This window comes from Vipera berus (genome assembly GCF_964194415.1).
Source record: "Vipera berus genome assembly, chromosome: 2".
Classification (NCBI taxonomy): domain Eukaryota; kingdom Metazoa; phylum Chordata; class Lepidosauria; order Squamata; family Viperidae; genus Vipera; species Vipera berus.
Window position 1 is genome coordinate 180,599,509 of NC_138203.1, and position 20,610 is coordinate 180,620,118.

General features: G+C 40.6%; 1 protein-coding gene across 1 annotated transcript; it reads left to right on the plus strand.

Moving 5' to 3' along the window:
* The first annotated feature begins 324 nt into the window (after positions 1–324).
* Positions 325–9,205, plus strand: LOC308661442 (G-protein coupled receptor 54-like). Its single transcript, XM_081316368.1, has 5 exons — positions 325–793; positions 4,470–4,594; positions 4,920–5,055; positions 6,330–6,568; positions 8,470–9,205. The coding sequence occupies exons 1-5, from the start codon at positions 487–489 to the stop codon at positions 8,827–8,829; spliced, it is 1,167 nt and encodes a 388-aa protein (XP_081172494.1). The 5' UTR covers positions 325–486; the 3' UTR covers positions 8,830–9,205.
* The last annotated feature ends 11,405 nt before the right edge of the window (positions 9,206–20,610 follow it).

Here is a 20,610-nt window from a genome sequence, read left to right on the forward strand (position 1 = left end):
GTCTTTGAAAAAGTCCGGGATGCTGCTGCGCTTGGGCGGACCATGGCGAGAGTCCTGCGGAGTTAAGCCGGCTCGGCGCGGAGAGCATCCGCGGTCCTGGAAAATGCGCGCCTCCTCTCGTTGCGCTTGCAAACCTAACTCTGGCGATGGCGGCGGCGGGGGCGGCCGTAGCAAGCAGGGAGGGCACCCGAAAACAGCGGGGGGAGCGGCCTTTGCTGACCGGGTCCTGCACTGTGAAAGGGGGGGGGCAGGCTCCTTGTCCCTACTTCGGGCAGCCGTCTGCATTACAGGTGGGATTAGACGCGCCGTGCACCTCTTCCGCTAAGAAGAGATTGAGACGCCTGGTTGTCGAGGGAGGAAGGGGCTGCGTGCCTCGGCCCCCTCCTGCTCCGATTTCAGCTGCCGAAACTGAGGCTCTCGCAGCCGCGCGTTGCTTGGAAGCAGGACTGCTCCGCTCCGGAGGTAGCCTTCTGCTGCCCCTCCGGTATGGCGGCAGAGCCCCTGCCTTCCGAGGCCTCCTGGGGCGACCGGATGGACGAGCCCACCGTAGCCTGGCAGAGTGACCCCATCAGCCCCAAGCCCAGGAAAGCGCCAGGTGCCTTCCAGCTCGGGACGCAGTTCTGGATCTTTAACCACAGCGGAGAGGAGACCTCGCCCCCGTTTCTGACCGACGCTTGGCTCGTTCCCCTCTTCTACGCCCTTATCATGTTGCTGGGTCTGGTGGGCAACGGCCTGGTCATCTATGTCATCAGCAAGCATCGCCAGATGCGCACAGCCACAAACTTCTACATTGGTGAGTCCTGTGTCCCCCCACTCAGTAGCGACAGAAGTCACCTGGAACCCAGCTGGCTCCAAGGCGGCAGAGTCAGTTAACGTACTTTCTTCTGTAATACTGTAAAGTGAGGGGGAACAAAGATCCTTCTAGCACTTCTGTTGGATGTTCTGCCTTAGCTGGAACCCAGGACCTTAGAACCTGTCACGGTCTTAGACCTAGGACCTAGGTTCTCACTGTGTCCAGTCGTTTCCATCAACTTCCATCAAGACTATTTCAATGAGTATTTAAGACCGTTCACATTCCCACTGATAACACCAATTGCTTGTAACATTACACTCAATTGTGTACCGTGAAGTTGAGATTACTAATGCATTAAATTTACTTGTAATATTTGAAAGAAGAATTATATTGCTTGCCACTTGCTCCAAGTTGTAAATAAAGTGTTTTTAAATGTTAGCTTTGATTACATTTAGTGATTTCACAGACAGATGGTTAAAATACTTTCTTTTTTTAAAAAAAACATCACCACACTTTCACTAATCCTTACTACATTTCCAGATTACACTGATGTATTGCTCTTTAAGTTCTTCAGCAGTTTTGTCAGGTAAAAATCCACACTGTGTTATAACTTTAAAGGAATACTATTCACTATATATATTGATTTACCAATCAGAAATTAATAACTTAATAATAATAATAAAGTTGGAAGTGACCTTGGAGGTCATCTAGTCCAACCCCCTGCTCAGACAGGAAACCCTATACCATTTCAGACAAATGGCTGTACGGTGTCTTCTTAAAAACTTCCAGTGTTGGAGCATTCACTGCTTCTGAAGGCAGGTTGTTCCACTGGTTAATTGTTCTAACTGTCAGGAAGTTTCTCCTTAGTTCTAGGTTGCTTCTCTCCTTGATTAGTTTCCATCCATTGCTTCTTGTCCTGCTTTCAGGCGCTTTGGAGAATAGCTTGACTCCCTCTTCTTTGTGGCAACCCCTGAGATATTGGAATACTGCTATCATGTCACCCCTAGTCCTTCTTTTCATTAAACTGGACATACCCAATTCCAGCAGCCGTTCCTTATATCTTTTACCCTCCAGTCCCCTAATCATCTTTGTTGCTCTTCTCTGTACTCTTTCTAGAGTCTCAACATCTTTTTACATCATGGTGACCAAAACTGGATGCAGTATTCCAAGTGTGGCCTTACCAAGGCAATGTAAAGTGGTATTAATACTTCATGTGATCTTGATTCTATCCCTCTGTCAATGCAGCCTAGCACTGTGTTGGCAGCTGCAGCACACTGCTGGCTCATATCTAAGTGATTGTCCACTAAGACAATCACTCTCACAGTTGCTACTATTGAGCAAGGTGCCACCTATATTATACCTGTACATTTGGTTTTTCTTGCTTAAATGTAGAACCTTACTTTTTTCACCATTGAATTTCATTTTGTTAGATAGCACCCAGTATTCGAGTCTGTCCAGATCCTCCTGTATTTTAAGCCTATCTTCTGGAATATTGGCTATTCCTGCCAGCTTGGTGTCATCTGCAAATTTGATGAGTTCCCCATCTATCCCCTCATCCAAATCATTGATGAAGATGTTGAAGAGCACTGGGCCCAGAACAGAGCCCTGGGGCACCCCACTACATACTTCCTTCCATGTAGATGCAGTTCCATTGAGGACCACATGCTGAGTACGGCCAGCTACGAATCCATCTGGTGGTGATGCTATCTAACCCACATTTTTCTATCTTATAAAGTAGTAGGTTGTGATTTACTTTATCAAATGCCTTACTGAAGTCCAAGTAAATTATATCCACAGCATTTCTCTGGTCCACTAATGTTGTCACTTGGTTAAAGAATGTAATAAGATTTTTCTGGTATGATCTGTTTTTGACAAACCCATGTTGTCTTTTAGAAATAATTTTGTTTGCCTCTAGGTGTTTGCTGATTCATTGTTTGATTATCTTTTCCAGAATCTTCCCAGGTATTGAGGTCAGGCTGATAGGCCTGTAGTTTCCTGGATCTATTGTTTTCCCTTTTTTGAAGATGGGAACTACATCAGCTCTCTTCCAGTCCTCTGGTAGTTCCCCAGTGTTCCAGGATCTTTGAAAAATATAGTTCAGTGGTTCTGAGATCACCTCTGCCAGTTCATTGAGAACCTTGGGGTGTAATCCATCTGGTCCTGGTGATTTGAACTCGTCTAGGCTGGACAGGTGGTCACTTACCATTTTCTTACCTATCTTAAGTTGTGTTTCTAATCTGTTTTTTATGGTACTGTTTTTGATAGGTTGGACTGTTTTTTCCCTTTGTGTAAAGACAGATATTTAAACGAGTTAAATAGTTCTGCTTTCCCCCTGTTGCTTGTCATGTTCTTGCCACTTTCTCCCACTAAATGGACCAATCATTTCCTTAACTTTTTTCTTGTTTTTTACATGTTGAAAGAAGCTTTTTTGTTGTTATTTTTGACTTTGGTTGCTAGCCTTAGTTCATTTTGAGCCTTAGCTTTCCTCACTTCCTCTCTGCAGGCTTGGACTATTTGCTGATATTCTGCTTTAGTTATGTGTCCCTCTTTCTACTTTTTATACTTGTCCTTTTTATATTTCAATTTATCAGAGTTCTTTATGCAGCCTTGCTGGTTTCTTTTGAGAGCTGTTATTTTTCTTCTTTGTTGGTATTGTGGTAGACTGGGCTTTTATTATCTCACTTTCCCAAACTTCTTGAATTGTTTTCCCCTTAAGGATTCTCATCCATGGAATCCTTCCCAAACTCTCTCTAAGTTTATTGAAATTAGCTCTCTTAAAGTCCAAGACTCTAGTTTGACTGTGTTCTATTGCTTTTGCTTCCAGAATGTTGAATTCCAATATTGCATGATCACTTCCCCCCAAGGTTCCTGTGGCTTCAACACCTTCTATCATTTCATCTCTGTTAGTGAGGAGTAGATCCAATATGGCTAATCCCCTAGTTCCCTTCTCTAGTTTTTGGGAGACAGAGTTGTCTGCTAGGTTTGTCAGGAATTTGTTTGATCTTCCTCTTGGTGCAGAGTCTGTCTCCCAGTTGATGTCAGGGTACCGGTAATTAAAGTCCCCCATTACTATTGTGATGTGCTTCCTACATACCTTAGTTAGCTGACTAGCAAAAAGTTCATCTATTTCCTCTGTTTGGTTGGGCAACCCATAGTATACACCTATGGTAATGTCATTTCCACCCCCCTTTTTATATTGACCCAAATGCATTCAAGACAGTTTTCATTATTGTTGTGCTCTATTTCTGTAAAGATAAAATTATTTCTTATATAGAGAGCAACTCCACCTCCTCTTTTGTTTGGTCTGTTTCTTTTAATTAATGTAAATCCCTCTAGCTGTGTGTTCCATTTGTGGGTTTCATCACACTATGAACTTTGCAGCTGGGATCCAAGAAAGAACATAGAAATCTGAAACACTCTTTCCAATCCATACTGGATAAGGTGGACCTGCTTGTGGAATGCTGCGGTAAAGATTAAAACCAGAAACACTGAGATTTTACATTTGTCACAAAATACTATCATTGCCATCTATTGTCAAATCTGCTTCATTGATTTCGTACCATTCAAATGATAGAGCAATAAGCATACCTGAAGGTAAACTGGTTAACTCTCATTCTCGTTTAAGGTACCAAGGAAAACCCAAAGCAGCTTGAGAATAACTTTGTGTCTTTCACAGCAAATTTGGCTACCACTGACATCATATTCTTAGTGTGCTGTGTTCCCTTCACTGCCACTCTCTATCCCTTGCCCAGCTGGGTGTTTGGCGACTTTATGTGCAAATTTGTCAACTATTTACAGCAGGTGAGCTTGAATGATAGAAGAATATCTATCTTTAATTGTATTTTAATTCCCTCAAGTACAACTGATGATATGAAGTGGATATATTTCAGTGTCTGCACCTGGTGCCAATTATATAGCTGTATGTTAGGACTGGCAACTCGTAGGCTATTTACATTTTCCCCACCAGCCTTCCTAAGCTATTAAAGATCTGCGGGGACTATAAACTATTCATAGTGAATGCAAATAATGCTGTTCTTGCTTTAAAGAGGAGAAGGGGGTGCACAAGCAACTGAAAGGTGAATTTAGAGTTTGGTGTCTTCGCCACGTGCTTTTGTCTTCTCACCAGGTGACTGTCCAGGCCACGTGCATTACTCTGATGGCTATGAGTGTGGACCGCTGCTATGCTACACTGTACCCATTGCAGTCATTGCGTTATCGAACCCCACAGGTAGCCATGGCCGTCAGCTTTGCTATTTGGATTGGTGAGTGGGGCTTGCAAAATCTATGAGCATTTATACCAGGGGTAGGTAACCTTGGCTCTTTTATGACTCGTGGACTGCAACTCCCAGAATTCCTGAGCCAGCATGGCTGGCTCAGGAATTCTGGGAGTTGCAGTCTACGAGTCATAAAAGAGCCAAGGTTGCCTACCCCTGATTTATACCTTTGGAAAAAGAAGAGGTTATGTTGCTTGAGGTGAAAGGGAGACCAAACCCATGTCTGACACATCCAGACTTACCTTCTTGGTATTACCCTGATAATCAGTCATGACCGCTCTCTGGAGTTGGTTACTTAATTAAGAAGTGAGGTCAGAAGGTAATGTAAAATGTGTTACTGTTACTTTGAAATATAAGCAGAATGAATACAAAACCAAGATGATTCAAGTGTCCTAACTTTTGAAGCCATTGTTTCAGTTCAAACCACTAATCTTCCAGTGTCATTGGAAGTCGGACTGCATATATGTTTAATAAATCATCGTCATTTGACATTTAGTTTGATGACAGAATCCAGGGCTTACCTTCCCTTGATCTATCCACTCAATTTCTCATAAATCAGCGGTCTCCAAGCATCTGAGTTCATCAACCCCTTCATGAAGTTTCAGAGTTTTTATCAATCCCTAAACTTTTACTATATGAAAATGATTTAATAAATACTACTTTAACTAATAGTCCTATGTAAGCTTAAAATATCTGATAACCATTATCTTTAAAATGTTTAAAGTTCAAGTTGTTGACTATCATCACAAAGCTAAACATTCTAAATGATGGATTTTTGAACTTGGTCATGTTTCAAGTTTCTTCTCTTTTGATCCTTCTGTCTCTGGGCTAGGTTTATAAATACTCTGAACACCACTTTCAAAAACATGCTCCCTTACCTCTGTTATATATTATATGAGAGCCAGTTTAGTGTAGTGGTTAAAAAACCAAGCTAGGAACCAGGCAACTGTGAGTTCTAGGCCTACCTTAGCCATCTGGGTGACCTTCGGCCAGTCACTGACTTTCAACCCTAGGAAGAATCCAACGACACACCATTTTTTAAAATCTAGCCAAGAAAACTGCAGGGACTAGGTTTTATCTCTAATAGTAAATCAGCAACCATACTCATCTACATATACATGCATCCATGCATGCATGCATCCATCCACCCACTGCTCTCCTTTCCAAGAGATAGGATCATTCTGGTTTTCCTCAAGTCTTTCTAGAGTTTGTCTTCTAAATGCCCATCCAAGGATTGTGACTTCTGGGTCTATGACCTCCAGGTTCCTTCATTCTCTCCTTGCCCATGGCTATGTATCACCGTACTGAAAATGGCTACTGGTATGGTTTACGTACCTACTGCATTGAAGCTTTCACAAGCAAGAACCAGGAGCGCAGCTTTATCCTCTACACTTTCCTGGGTGTTTATCTATTGCCTCTTCTCACTATCTGCTTCTGCTACACCGTCATGCTCAAGCGCATTGGACGTCCCGTGGTTGAACCGGTGGACCATGATTACCAGGTAAGATAGTAGAAAGAAAGTGAAGGGTCACTGTACTTCTGTTATTAGATTTTTATAGCTCCTGCAATTGTCTGTATGTGCAAAACCAAAGTCCCAGTTCAGGTAATTGAAACAAATGTTAAAAAGAAAAAATCTGGAAGAATAGTTAAAAACCCGTCCTTCTCCCATACACTGCTTAGGTGTAGCCAGAATGAATTTCATGCAGTTGCCAATATGTATAATATGTTTTGGCGAGGGTTGAAATAATTTTCTTTGCTCATGCAGCATATTTTGCTAATTAAGCTACTTTGTACATAATTAACCTTAAGGTCAACTAGGAGCCTGAAGTATCAGAAACAGGTTGGTTGTGAATCATAAATACATAATAAATCATGCCTTCATTTATAATAACAAATATATTAATTGTAATTAAGAATAAAATAATATTTAATCAACTATAACCCCATTGGTTAAAGAACTTTGAGTGGTTTGGTCTAGGAAGAAAGTTTTCCCTGCTGTTGTTCCCACCCTCTGGAACAACTTGACCCAGTGACAGCCCCCCCCTCTACTGGACTTCCAGAAGAGCATTAAAACCTGGCTCTGCCAAATGGCCAGGGGATCTAGCAGTGCCATTCAACCCTGGGGATGGTTGATGGATTGAAAATGCTCTCCTCTGCCTTTTAACTGCAGTTATTTTTTAAAAAAATATTTGGTTTAATATGGTTTTTAATTATGTTTTTAACTATGGCTTTCATATGATTTTACTGTTTTATTGGTAAATACCCAGAGTCATGCAAGTATGATGAGCAGGATAGAAATCTAATAAACAAACGATTTGTTTTCTTGTTTCATTTTATCATCAATTTAAAATGCCTGGCAAAACAGACATATTTTTGTACGCTCCTACATTGTTGAAATCTTATCTGAAAATGTATATGATTCCTTGGACTTGCATGCAATGATTGGGCCCATGAGTTCTCATTTTGTGTTCTTCAGCTGTTTATATAATATCTTTCAACAAGAAATTGAATTCCTATGTGTTCTGAATTTACGAATTCCGTATCAGTTACGGAGCAAGATGAATTAAATTAAATTAAATTAAATTAAATTAAATTAAATTAAATTAAATTAAATTAAATTATTAAATTAAATTAAATAATTAAATTAAATTAAATTAAATTATTAAATTAAATTAAATTTTAAATTACTCAGTTGATCTCCTTTCCCCAAAGGTCTCTGCATTTGTGGGAAACTTCAGGAAGAAAAAAAACTGGTAATGAGTGGGAAAATGGAAGAAAAGGTGAACAAAAGATGATAAGTAATGTAAGGACAGTCAAATAATATCTCCCGCATCCTCAAAAAAGAGGAGACCAGGAGACCATGAATTCTAGTCCTGCTCCTGCTCTAGAATCGCAAAATCCAGATGGGTGGGTCTGGGTCAGTAACTGTCTGTCAGTCCTAGCAAGAAGGTACTGGCACACGCCACTTCCAAAAACTGTAAATTGGCAGAAATCTGGGCTGACCTAATGGATGAGAAAATCCCGGCATATGCAGAGTATCAAAATAGCTCATATAGGCCTGCTGAGTCCCTTGCATTTCACTGAGATTCCATCATTTTATCTTTCTTTGGAAAATACTTCTCCAAAGATACGTATTCTAAAAATTTAGGATATTTTATTTTACATATTTATTTAATTTATATGCTACCCATCTCACACTGCAAAGTGACTCCAGGCAGCTCACAATTAAAATAGTAAAAGTTAAAGTATTAAAATGATAGTCTAAAATTGGAATGGCCTTCCTCCGAATCTGAAACCAATAGGTCTTTTTTCCCCCCTGCTAAACTAGGCAATTGCTCTGGCTGCTCAGATTGCACACTCTCCATAAAGACGGTTCATGTGTGTTTTCTGTTCATTTTCCAGCAAATGCAACATCTCTCTGAACGCTCAGCGGCCGTGCGAGCTAAGATTTCCAAGATGGTTGTAGTGATTGTACTTCTTTTTGCCATTTGCTGGGGTCCTATCCAGTTCTACCTGCTTTTTCAGGGCTTCTATCTCCGTTTCCAGGTGAATTATGAAACTTACAAGATTAAGACGTGGGCTAATTGCATGTCTTATGCTAACTCTTCCCTCAACCCTATTGTTTATGCTTTCATGGGAGACAGTTTCCGCAAATCCTTCAAGAAAGCCTTCCCCTTCCTCTTCCGCCAGCGTGTACGGGACAATGGCATGCATTCAGGCTCCCATAACGCGGAGATGAAATTTGTTACTGAAGAGACCTAGCTTCTGTTGTGAGGAAGAACTTGGCTGGCTTCCTTCCCGAGAAAAGATGTTTCAACTGACATGTTAAAATAAGATGGTTACTGACTCAGCCATATATGAAAGGTAATTACTTCAGTACCACCTACACAAAGCAGAATTTTCTGCATCTTAGGCTAAGTAAATTCCATAATGATAAGAACTAGGGGTTCCGTATTATTCCTTGTGAATTTTAATTTTAAATGCTTCAGGAATCTGCGCCGCTGTATTAGGTTTCAATGCTGGCAGAAGCAAGCCTACTGTTTTGTATTTATGGTCATCTTTAGAATATAGGTTCTGTACAACTTGAATTTACCGGGTCTATGGATGTAAAATGTAAAAATAAAATTTTTGAAACTGATTTCTTTCCCCCTGAGGCTTATTGAGATTCAAAGGTTTTGTTTTTTAAAAAAAACAACAGATTAAAATAATAATAAAATAACAGATTAAGATCATTCAAAAGACACGTTCCTGATCCAATGGCAGTTAAGAAGCATTCCTGTTTAACCAACCCACACAGTACTAATATTTAATATCCACTAATGCCATATCGTTATTATTTTCTATTTTTCCTCCAGCAGAGTTCAGGGCAGCAGATGGCTTGTCATGTGACATGTGATTTATTTATTTATTTGATATTTTTTTATCCTGCCTTTATTACTTCCTAGATAACTCAAGGTAGTAAACATACCTAATACTCCTTCCTCCTCCTAGTTTTTTCACAACACCAACCCTGTGAGGAAGGCTGGGCTGTGAGTGAATGACTGGCCCAAAGTTACCTAGCCAGATTTCATTCAGGACTAATGGAGAACTCCCAGTCTTTTGGTTTGTAGGCCAGGACCTTCATCACTAAGCCAAACTGCCAAAACAAACTCTCTGATGTGAAAAGATGATGGCCTGATTCAACCAACATGTTAACACTTGACTAGGTTCCCTAAGTACACTGAACTCCAAGCTTCCCTGTCTTATCTCAGTCTGATTCGTGGGATGTAAGAGCAAAAATACACCTGGCTACCAAAGAGGCATTTCCCCACATAATACCTGACTAGTGTTATCTGAAGTATTTTGTTATATGGCCTCCTTGTCAACATGAGTCTTCTCTCTTTGAAACAGCGTTAGACATGTCTCTAAAAAACAGGAAAGTCACTCTCTTTATAATGCTCTAATCCTTGGGAGCTTGTGCATGTGCACAGATGAGGGTTTTCTATAAGGAATAACCTTGATAGATTACTTCATGACATCTACTGCTATGATTATATGACAAGTTTAAGGACAGACCCGCCTTCTTTAAATATCCCAACCACAGGACAAGAACAGAGGTGTGGAATCAGGAGAGAGTTCTCCCCGTGCATCTAAGTCCCTGGCAGCTGAGAGCTGAATGGGATCCAGCTTTCCTGGGATCTACTACTGAATGCAAGAGATGTTCTTTCCAGACTGCACACAGGCTTTCCCCCCCCCCCTCCTTCCTTCTCATAATTTTAATAGAGACCTTGGGCTGGTTCACAAAGTCTCCAGTTGAGAATACAGTAATTAGCAATTAAGCCAGGAAGACCTTCCAAGTGATTCTGGCCAGCTTGTCAGTGAGCAGGGACAACCTTGTAGGCTCGCACAAGTTGCTGGAATTCATTACTTGAGCAAGCTCCTTGACAACAGTAGTTGTTGTGGGGAAGAGAAGGGTAAATAATATCTGTCCCTCCCCATACACATCAATCCACAAATTAATCATTTCTCCTTTCCACTTGTCTCCCCATGACTCATGTTTTCTGATGTCAGCAGTCACCCTTTGCCAGGGAGACTGTGCTTTTGAACAAGCCGGTAACTCACCAGAGAGTTTGTTTCCTTTTCGCTCGCCTCCCCACGTTTTATGTTTAATGTTTGAGAACTCACGTTTGCGTGAACTCCCTTGAAGTTTTATCACTTAAGATATATTTATGCACTAACATTCAATCGTTTCAGATTCCCTTCCTTTATAAAATACAAACATTTCAGTCTGATGAGAATTGCTTGGGCAGTGAAAGGAGAATTTTCTTTTTTTTAAAAAAAAATCAGAATTCCATCCCTCCCTGTCCTATTCACTGAGACTTATTTCCAAGAATGAGTTAGCAGGATAGTTGCCCAGGGTAAGAAGGGACATCAGGTAGCTCCTCATTCTTGTGGGTATGGTAATACACATAGAGAAAAGAAAGATGTAGACTTCATGATAGATTCATCTTCTAGACCTTTCAACGACATATAGATGTCTTTTGCTGTGTGATTGCTTACAGCTGCCATAATACAGATGAATTATTGTAGCTGGTTATTTTAGGTAATGGCAAGGTTTTGGGTTTTTTTTAGCTTATGTAACATTTACTAGGCAGATCCATCCACCACTTTCACTCTGTGAAAGAAATCTCTAAAAGTTCAGTAATATTCTGTACGCTCAAATGGACACCAAAACATTCCTTCTTATAATAATAATCAGTAAGCTTACTGCCTTATTCGGGAACACTGAAGCTCATTAAATGCACACTGTCAGTAAAGTATACCATAGATATTCTGTGAGACGCAGAATAGAAGAAGAAAATGAAAGAGTGCCTGCACTGGGCTGATAACTGACCGGAAAAACACAGATCACATTTCTTTATGTGGAAGAGTCAGCCCATCTTTTAAGATTATACTCCCTAAGGTGCCATTATTCTGTTTACATAATTGTTTCTTCAGGAATGCACTCTTAAAAAAAAGATTTGTGGATATTCACAAAAGGGCATACAAAACAAAACAAACCACAGTACAAGGCCAAAAGATATTGCAGATATCCCACCTTCAAATCTGCCTTACTCTCCCAAAGTCAAAGATGAAAATAGGAAAAACTCTTCTCCAACCCACTAAACCTTGGCTAAGTAGGCGGTAAAAAAGCAGAGAAGAAAACAATTTAGATCTTTTAATTCCGAGGTTCGCCAGACTCTCTGCTGCTTTACTATCCAATTCTCACAGCAGTCCTATGAAGTAGATTAAACTGAGAGATGGATGCTTTACTACTAGACCACACTGTCGTGGTTGATTTAAGAAGTCACATGTCTCCCTTTCATTCAGTATCTTCTATAAACCGCTAATAAAGCACTAATATGTGCAGATATTATGAATATAAGGGGAAAATCTGACAAATTTACTTAAATATACCTAATATATATATATAAAATCTCCTTCCTTTCCCCCAGTTTCAATACATTTAACATGAGCCTTGCTATGAATTGCAGACTTTCTGCTAAAGCCTTTTCCCTTTTCCCCTAATGAGCTCTGAAATGGCATTTCCACTGATTTCACAGTACTTTGCTTTTCATTAAATTGTCCACATCTATCATTCTATCACTGGCAGGACACAAGCTGCCATTAGCCAAAGTGACTGCTGGATTCTACAGTTTCTAAGGCAACCAACAGAGGACAAAGACCAAGAATATGGCCTATCTCTTCGGGTGTCCAGAAAACTACGACAGGAAATACAGTGAAACTGAAAAGCAAAATTGACTATTACTATACCAAAACGTATCATGAACATGTTTTCCTACAGCAAGAAACCCCATGTTCTCACCTCATTATTTTAGAAATGAAGATAACGGTCGTTTTGTCAACATCACAACCCAACTGATGTTCCTGAAACCACTGAAAACATTCCAGTCTTTAGGGCAGGGGTCTCCAAACATGGAAACTTGAAGACTTGTGGACTTCAACTCCTGGAATTCTCCAGCCAGAATGGCTAACTAAGGAATTCTGGGAGTTGAAGTCCACAAATCTTACAGTTGCCAAGTTGGAAACACCTGCTTTAGGGAACTGAGAGCACAAATGTATGCATAGAGATTTTCCAAGTGGAAAATACTTCTATGAAGATGGGAATGTATGGAGTGAGTTGAGACCGTGGGCCATGGCCAACAGCATTTGGTTGGACACCAAGCTTCAGTAGCATGAGAAACACGACTGAAAGCAAACTGGGAAATGCAATTGGTTAAAGTTGGAATATTTAGAAGATGTCCTGTATTTCTTATAATTTGAGTGAGCCATCTCATCCCCATCATCACATGGTTCCTCCCTCCCTCCCTCTGTCTTTAATTTATTTCAGTACCTGTCATTTTTCTTTATGCCGTTTTGGACCACTTCTTTAAAATCATTTCTGAATCATGCAAGAGTACTACCAGCAATTCATGGATTCATAACTCACAGTGAATCCACAGCAAAGTCCATTCATTCCAATTAGCCTGAAGGATGAGGGTTTTTTGTTTTTGTTTTTTTGAAACAGCCAAAGAACACATTAGCAACCCCATAACAAAGTTAAGCAACCACAGTATACTGGGAGTTCGGTATACAGTACAGTAACAGCCTAGAAATTCAGATATTTCACAGCAAGAACTCTTTTTCATGCAAAGACATCAGTATCTGCTCACCTTTTGAATGTCTAAAGCTTTCTCACCTGAACACTTGTCTCTCTGCCTGACAAATATGATGGGAATCAAATCTGCTACCTTCTTGGTCAGTGGAATTTATACAGCCTTCTAATACCAAAGGAATTTCTCATTGGCCAGTCTTGAGTAGACTGTATTAATCTACTGACTTGTATTGAGTTGCAATATTCAGCAGTGTCCCCCTTGGTTCTAACTTCCTTTTCCAATAATAATAATAATAATAATAATAATAATAATAATAATAATAATAATAATAATAATAATAATAATAATAATAATAATAATAATAATAATAATAATAATAATAATAAGAAGAAGAAGAAGAAGAAGAAGAAGAAGAAGAAGAAGAAGAAGAAGAAGAAGAAGAAGAAGAAGAAGTTGGAAGGGACCTTGGAGGTCATCTAGTTCAACCCCCTGCTAAGGCAGGAAACCCTATACCATTTCAGACATTTATTTGTTTGTTTGCTTGCCTACCAGTGAATTTTGACCACTTATTTCAATGGTCTCATCTTTTCCCTCCACTTGATTATTTTGAATGCTTTACATGCAATACATCTATGCATGTACGAGTTATTGATTAATGAAAGTTCCTGCCTGTGTGAATTAATCTGCCATCAGCCAAAACATTTTGGAAATAAGCTTTATCCCTAGCAATGGGCAAAAAAGGGAACAAGAGCCCCTCCTCCTTTACAGAACAGCCTGGACTTAGGCAACTGCCAATTTTATGACATTTTTGAAGACTAACTTATAAATTCTATATATCGAGTAATCACCAATGACAAAATATGTTGCCTCTGTAAGAGTAACTACTCAGAGCAGGATGTACTCCTGGCTTTAAGTTATATGCTGGGATTGGGGATTAGAATGAAGTCTTAACTGACCAGTTCAAAGAGGGACTATTCATTAATGTCTAGGCTTTCAGAGAGTTTACAGTTTGATTTTCATGAAAGATGGAATATTTTACTCCCTTTGATTCTTGTTATGAGAAGTTTACATTTGCCATTCAGATTGGCCCTTAGATCTTCAGTTTTTCAATGATTTATAAATCATATATTCTGTGGGATATTTTTTTTACAAACTTTTGATTATGATTTACTGTTTTGGTCACCCATCAGGTTCAAGCAGTTCTCCAATCTCTTCATAACTATAATCAGGGCTTTTTTTCTCATAGAATGCTCAGAACAGAGTTCCGGCACCTTTTTTGGATGGAACCTTGTAGGGTAGGCAAAGTGGGTTGTATGACATGTGTGAGTTCCGGCACCTTTTTCATTTACAAAAAAAGCACTGACTATAATAGTAATTAAGGGAGAGAGAATTACTTTGATCTGCCTGTGTAGGACTTTGGGGGATGTGTACACTACTTTGAAAGGGATTTAGATGGATCTAGCTCAACTGCAAAACATTCTTTATTGGGAGTTCTTGGGAGTTCTTTATTGTCAAAAGGGTATAAAGTATTTTCTGAGCTTTGCCAATTTTATTGTACATGTATTCCTAATTTTGCTCTACCTGGGATTTCAACACTAAACAAACTTTCACTTTTTAAGTCTTTCTTAGTCATCTATATCCAACCCATCTCTTTATTGTATAAGCTAATGCTTCTCATTTTATATTATTTTTACAGTCCTTACCCGAATTTGAGCCATTCTTTTCACTTGCATATCCCTTTCGAGGCAGTTCCTGCAACCAAACTAAACAAGGATATTTTTCACAAGAAGCCTTTGACCCTCAAGGAACATTTTTCAGCTCCCAAGAGCAAAAGGGAATTGAAACCACACAGAATTGCTTTTAAAACATGATGCAAAGACTTTCCAAATTCAAAGGTTGAAAAATGGAAGGCAAGCAGGTCATGTGGCCAGCCTGACAACATGCCACAGCATGTCAATGAAACAGGGAACGCTGTTACTTTCCCACTTAAGTAGTACCTATTTATCTACTTGCATTTGCTTGCTTTCAAACTGCTACTTTGGCAGGAGATGAGTCAAGTGATGGGAGCTCATCCCATCATGCAGTGGTAAGGCTCAAACTGCTGGACTATAAACCTGAGTCATGTCCTTAATTTCTCAGCTGCTAGCTCCTGAGTCCTAGTTGAACTTTTGAAGAGAGATCGGTTGCTGTGCCTTGACGGTGCTTCTGGCATCAACATTGGTGCCACTTCCTCAAAAGGATTACAAAACTGAAATGATGACAAGAATTGTCAATACTTACACATTTCCCCATAGATCATTCATAGGTCCTGGTCAGCTGGACATAATTTTACGTTTTATGATATATCTAAATAAATCAGATATTCCTTGAAGGGCTTTTTGTATCTCCATTGTTCGTGCATCACATTGTTGGACTTGGTCACTTTCTGCAATGTAGAAAGATGAATTAATGCCAGAATTGAACAACTTTACCCCTTTTCAGCATTTTCCACTCATGTTTTACTTTCCAGTTGAACACTGAGACAATTTTCTTTCATCGCCTTCTGATTATTAGTGTACCAATCTGCTTTGCAAGCTGAAATTCCCTTCCAAAGCTATTTTCAAGCTTGTTGTTTTGCTACTTGCTTGTGTTATTTCACTGTTCTTAACTCTCTCTCTCCTTTTCCATTTCCCCTCAATTTCCCATTTAATTTCCAGATAACTGGAAAACAGTATGTGTTGCTGAAACACTCACTTATGCTTGTTATGCCCTTTAGAGATAACTAAAAAAAAGAGAGAACATGGGTTGAACTCAGCTAGAGCCAGAACAAAAAACACTTTAGTTATACTTAGAGCAGACATGTCAAACACAAGGCCCGGGGGCTGGATGCGGCCCGTGAAGTGGTTTCATGCGGCCCGTGAAGCCATCCTGGAAACAGTGAGGGAACGGCCCCCACTGCCTTGGCCCTGGCCCAGAGACCCTCCTTCTGCCAGAGACCCTCAGATCTGTCCCACTCCTGCCCAGGCCCCCATAGGCACCCTTGATGTGAACGATGTAGAGCTGGCCACACCCACCCAGTAGGCCATACGCACTCTAGCCACACCCACCCTGTAGGCCACGCCCACCCTGGCCATGCCCACCCGGCCCCCTGAGGGCAACTGCAATGCTGAAACGGCCCTCAATGAAATTGAGTTTGACACCCCTGACTTAGAGGTACTAAAAAAGGGGCTACAAATGCATTTTATCTGTGAGTCTATACCTACATAACTGCATTCTTATGTCATTTTTAGTACATAGAGATTATTATTTCACGTTATAGAACTTTTAGCTGAAAAGCTCCTGATTATATATTTTGATAGTATTATAGTTGCAGTATTGTTCCAATTTTTATTTTATTCTGCTCTTGGTTATAAGCACATAAGAAATAAAACTACTGCTACTTTTGCAGATGGTCCTTAACTTACAACCATTTGTTCAGTGACCATTCAAAGTTACAACAGCACTGAAAAATGTGACTTATGACCGTTTTTCACACTTACAACTATTGCAGCATCCCCGTGGTCATGTGGTCAAAATTTACAGGCCAATTTGGCAACCGGCATGAATTTATGATAATTGCACTGTCCCGGGGTCATGTGATCACCATTTGTAACCTTCCCAGCTGGCTTCCGACAAGCAAAGTCAGTGGTGGGGGGGAGGCAGATTTGCTTAACAACATGTTACTGACAACTGCAGTGATTCACAACTGTGGCAAGAAAGGTTGTAAAATGGGGCAAAACTCATTTAACAACTGTCTTGCTTTGCAATGGAAATTTTGAACTCAGTTGTGGTTGGAAGTCCAGGACTAGCTGTACATGCACACATCTGTATGTGAATGGATACAATTCTGATACAAGTGTTCCTATTGCAGAATAACTGCTCTGTGAAACCTACCACTGAGCAGAGGGCCATAGAACAGCAAGGCATCAGTTGCCTTTATCATGTGAACTACTACTAGTGGGTAGATGTTCACTAAGTGTGTAACCACCAGTCTACCAGTTCTAAGCTGCATAATTGCAACTCATTTGGGCTGCTAAACAGAAAGTCATTCACACTTAGGAAATAGTGGATGACTGATACTTAAAGGCTTTTATTTTATTTTTATTTATTTCCCGCCTTTTGTTATTTTAAAGTGGCAAACATAACCAATACACTCTCCTCTTCCTATTTTCCCCACAAGAACAACTCTGTGTGGTGAGTTGGCTCGAGAGACAGTGACTGGCCCAAATTACCCCAGCTGGCTTTCATGGCTAAGGTAGGACTGGAATCACAGTTTCCCACTTTCTAGCCTGGTGCCTTAATCACTAGACCAGGGGTAGGCAACTTTGGCTCTTTTATGACTCGTGGATTTCAACTCCCAGAATGCTGGCTCAGGAATTCTGGGAATTGAAGTCCACGAGTCATAAAAGAGCCAAGGTTGCCTACCCCTGCACTAGAGTAAACTGACTTTTTTTATCACTAGCTTGTAGTTGCTGAGGTCTTTATCAGCTGGTCTAACTCGTGTATCATTTCTCAAGTACTGTATATAGAACATCTTAGTTTAATAGTGTACTTTGATGTGGATAACTATTACAGGTTATCTCCCTGCACATATATATTTTCTGCCCTCATTGCAATCTGGCAAGATCATCCCATCAAATTTTATTCTTCACAAATATGTCTGTTTGACCTGATCCTTTGGTAAGATTCTGATTTTCCACTGCTACTATTTAATCACGTTCTAGATATTTATGGAGATTCTCAATTGTCCGTGTCATGGTTGTCCCAAAGATTCTTTTCAAAAGGCAACTGGACTTTGTTTTTCTTTTCCTGGAAAACATTTTGTTTCTAATAAAGAAGCTTCTTGGATAAGAAGCAAAATGTTTTCAAGGGAAAAAAAACCCAAGAAAGTCCAATTGCTTTTTAGAAAAGCACCTTTGGGACATGTTCTAGCTCAGCAGTCCCCAAACCTTTGGGCACCAGGGACCGGTTCTGTGGAGAAAGGCTTTTCCACGGACCGGAAAGTGTGTGGTTTTGTGTGCTGCCTCATCCTTACAGATGGGGCTTTGCTTGTTTGTGCGGACCGGTTGCTGGCATGTCATGGCCCGGTACCGGTCCATGGATCGGGGATTGGTCCCTGTTCTAGATAGTGGATAGCTAAAATAGATCAACACTGTTCACTGTGGATGGATGGAAAGAAAGAAAGAAAGAAAGAAAGAAAGAAAGAAAGAAAGAAAGAAAGAAAGAAAGAAAGAAAGAAAGAAGGAAGGAAGGAAGGAAGGAAGGAAGGAAGGAAGGAAGGAAGGAAGGAAGGAAGGAAGGAAGGAAGGAAGGAAGGAAGGAAGGAAGGAAGGATAGCCTCTCTAGTGCTCACTAAGTATGATGGAAGGAATTTCAACTCCTTGAATGCTTAAAAAATACAGTCTTTAGTCATTGTAACGGGGAATTTTATGAGCTGAAGTTCCAAAAGATCTAGAAGATCAGGAAGTTGGTTTCATAAGAAGATCATAGGTTACTTTTGCAGCATTTGCTTTTAAAAATATAAAGAAAATAAGGGTGGTATCAGCCTTCCCTAACCCAGCACCCTCAGCATATGGAGGATTTGGCCATGCTTGGTGGTAGTAAAATTTAATCCAACACGTCTGAAGAGCAGGAGAGGACTCAATGACATCAAATGGCAGGTGCAACTGCAGTTATTGAAGCCCCACCCTTTTTAAATGAATCACATGAAATGCATGCAGATGAAAAAGAATGGGCTTTGGTCACCTGCTCATGCCTGCCATTTTGATATTGTTGAAGCCCATGTTCCTGCTAGCTAGACACTCTCAAGCTAGCTGAGCCTGGTATTTGGAATTCTGCTTGTGAAACGTCCTGAATTTTCAACATTGTAATAGAGCAAAATGTTCTAGTGGTGTACTACAATTTATTTCATGTGAAGCTGTATTAAAAGATAACCCAGAAACTGCAGCTGGCACAAAAGGCAGTGGCAAGATCACTCTTTATCAATGTAGAATAACATTTATATTGGTTGCCAAGGGGATAGACAGTGAGTATCTGCAGTTCCCATTTTGTTGTTATTTCGAAAACTATGTGACCTGTTTTATTTTACTGACTCCAGATGATTAACCGAGAGTTTGGAATTGGATTTTTTTCCTTTCATTTGTTTTGTTTTTCCAATTATTATGCAGAATTTTATTGTTTTAAATCCTTCCTTCCTTACTTTATAAGTAACTCAAGGCAGTGAATATATCTAATACTCCTTTTTCCTCCTATTCTTCCCATAGTAAGCCTCTGGGGTGGGACGGACTGAGAGAGAAGACTGGCCCTAGGTTCACCCAACCAGCTTTCATGCCACAGGAGCTCATAGCCTATCAGGTTTTAGGCCAGCACCTTCTCCACTACACCAAACTGACCAAAAAATAATCCTTTGGAACTGGGGCAGATTATAAATAGAGTTAAATAAGCAAATGTTCATAAAGTGGAGGAAATCAGGAATCTGTATATAGCAAACAATGGGCCTTTAACCCCATATTCAAAGCACTCTGCTTGGACCTGCAGTAGCCCTCCAGGCCCTCAAGCAAGGATCTGTTCCTGTATCAGGGGCAGTGGCGTAGCGTGGGTTGTCAGCACCCGGGGCAAGCACCCGGCCGCTGCACTGTCCCTCCCCCAGATAGTCCCTCGCTCTCTCTCCGCACCGCACGCCTGGCACCCCCCCTCCACAGTGGGCGGCGACCCGGCGGCTCGGATCGGATTCGCACAGCCAGCACTGCAGTGAGAGAGAGTGAGTGAGCCAGGCAGGGGCAGAGAGCTGCGAGTGCGAGCGCGCCCCCCCCAGATGTTGCGCCCGGTGCGGCCGCCCCCCCCTGCACCCCCCACGCTACGCCACTGATCAGGGGTGACTTCCACCTCTTAACTGGAGTGGTCTGGGTTTGAATTGAAGGATTTTAGGCATGTAAAGAATCCTTGATCTACAATCCTGCCTTAGCAAAGAAGAAGCCACTTGTCCGAGTGACATGATAGACAGGATTCCAGAAGATCCTCATGAAATCCATCGCTTTAATACTACGCAGGATAGGGAGAAAGAGATAAAAAAATAATTTACAGTGTTTGCAACAAATGTTTTAGGAAAGTATACAACCTAGGAAACATAAAAGTCTATGCCACGTTTATGTAGTAGTTTTACTCCTTTTGGTCCACAGACTCCAGTGGATAGACTTCTGATATGTCTTCAGTGATTTATTGGCTAGACACCTGCCTTTCCTGACTCAAGTATGGCTGGAGAATGTGACAAGCTGAATCAAGGAAGTTGTGTGCGCCTTCCTCCAGTTGTAGGAGGTCCTGGCAGCCTTATAAAAGAATATATTATAATCTTGCCTCAAGAGATCCTCTTTGGATACAGCTGTACTAATTT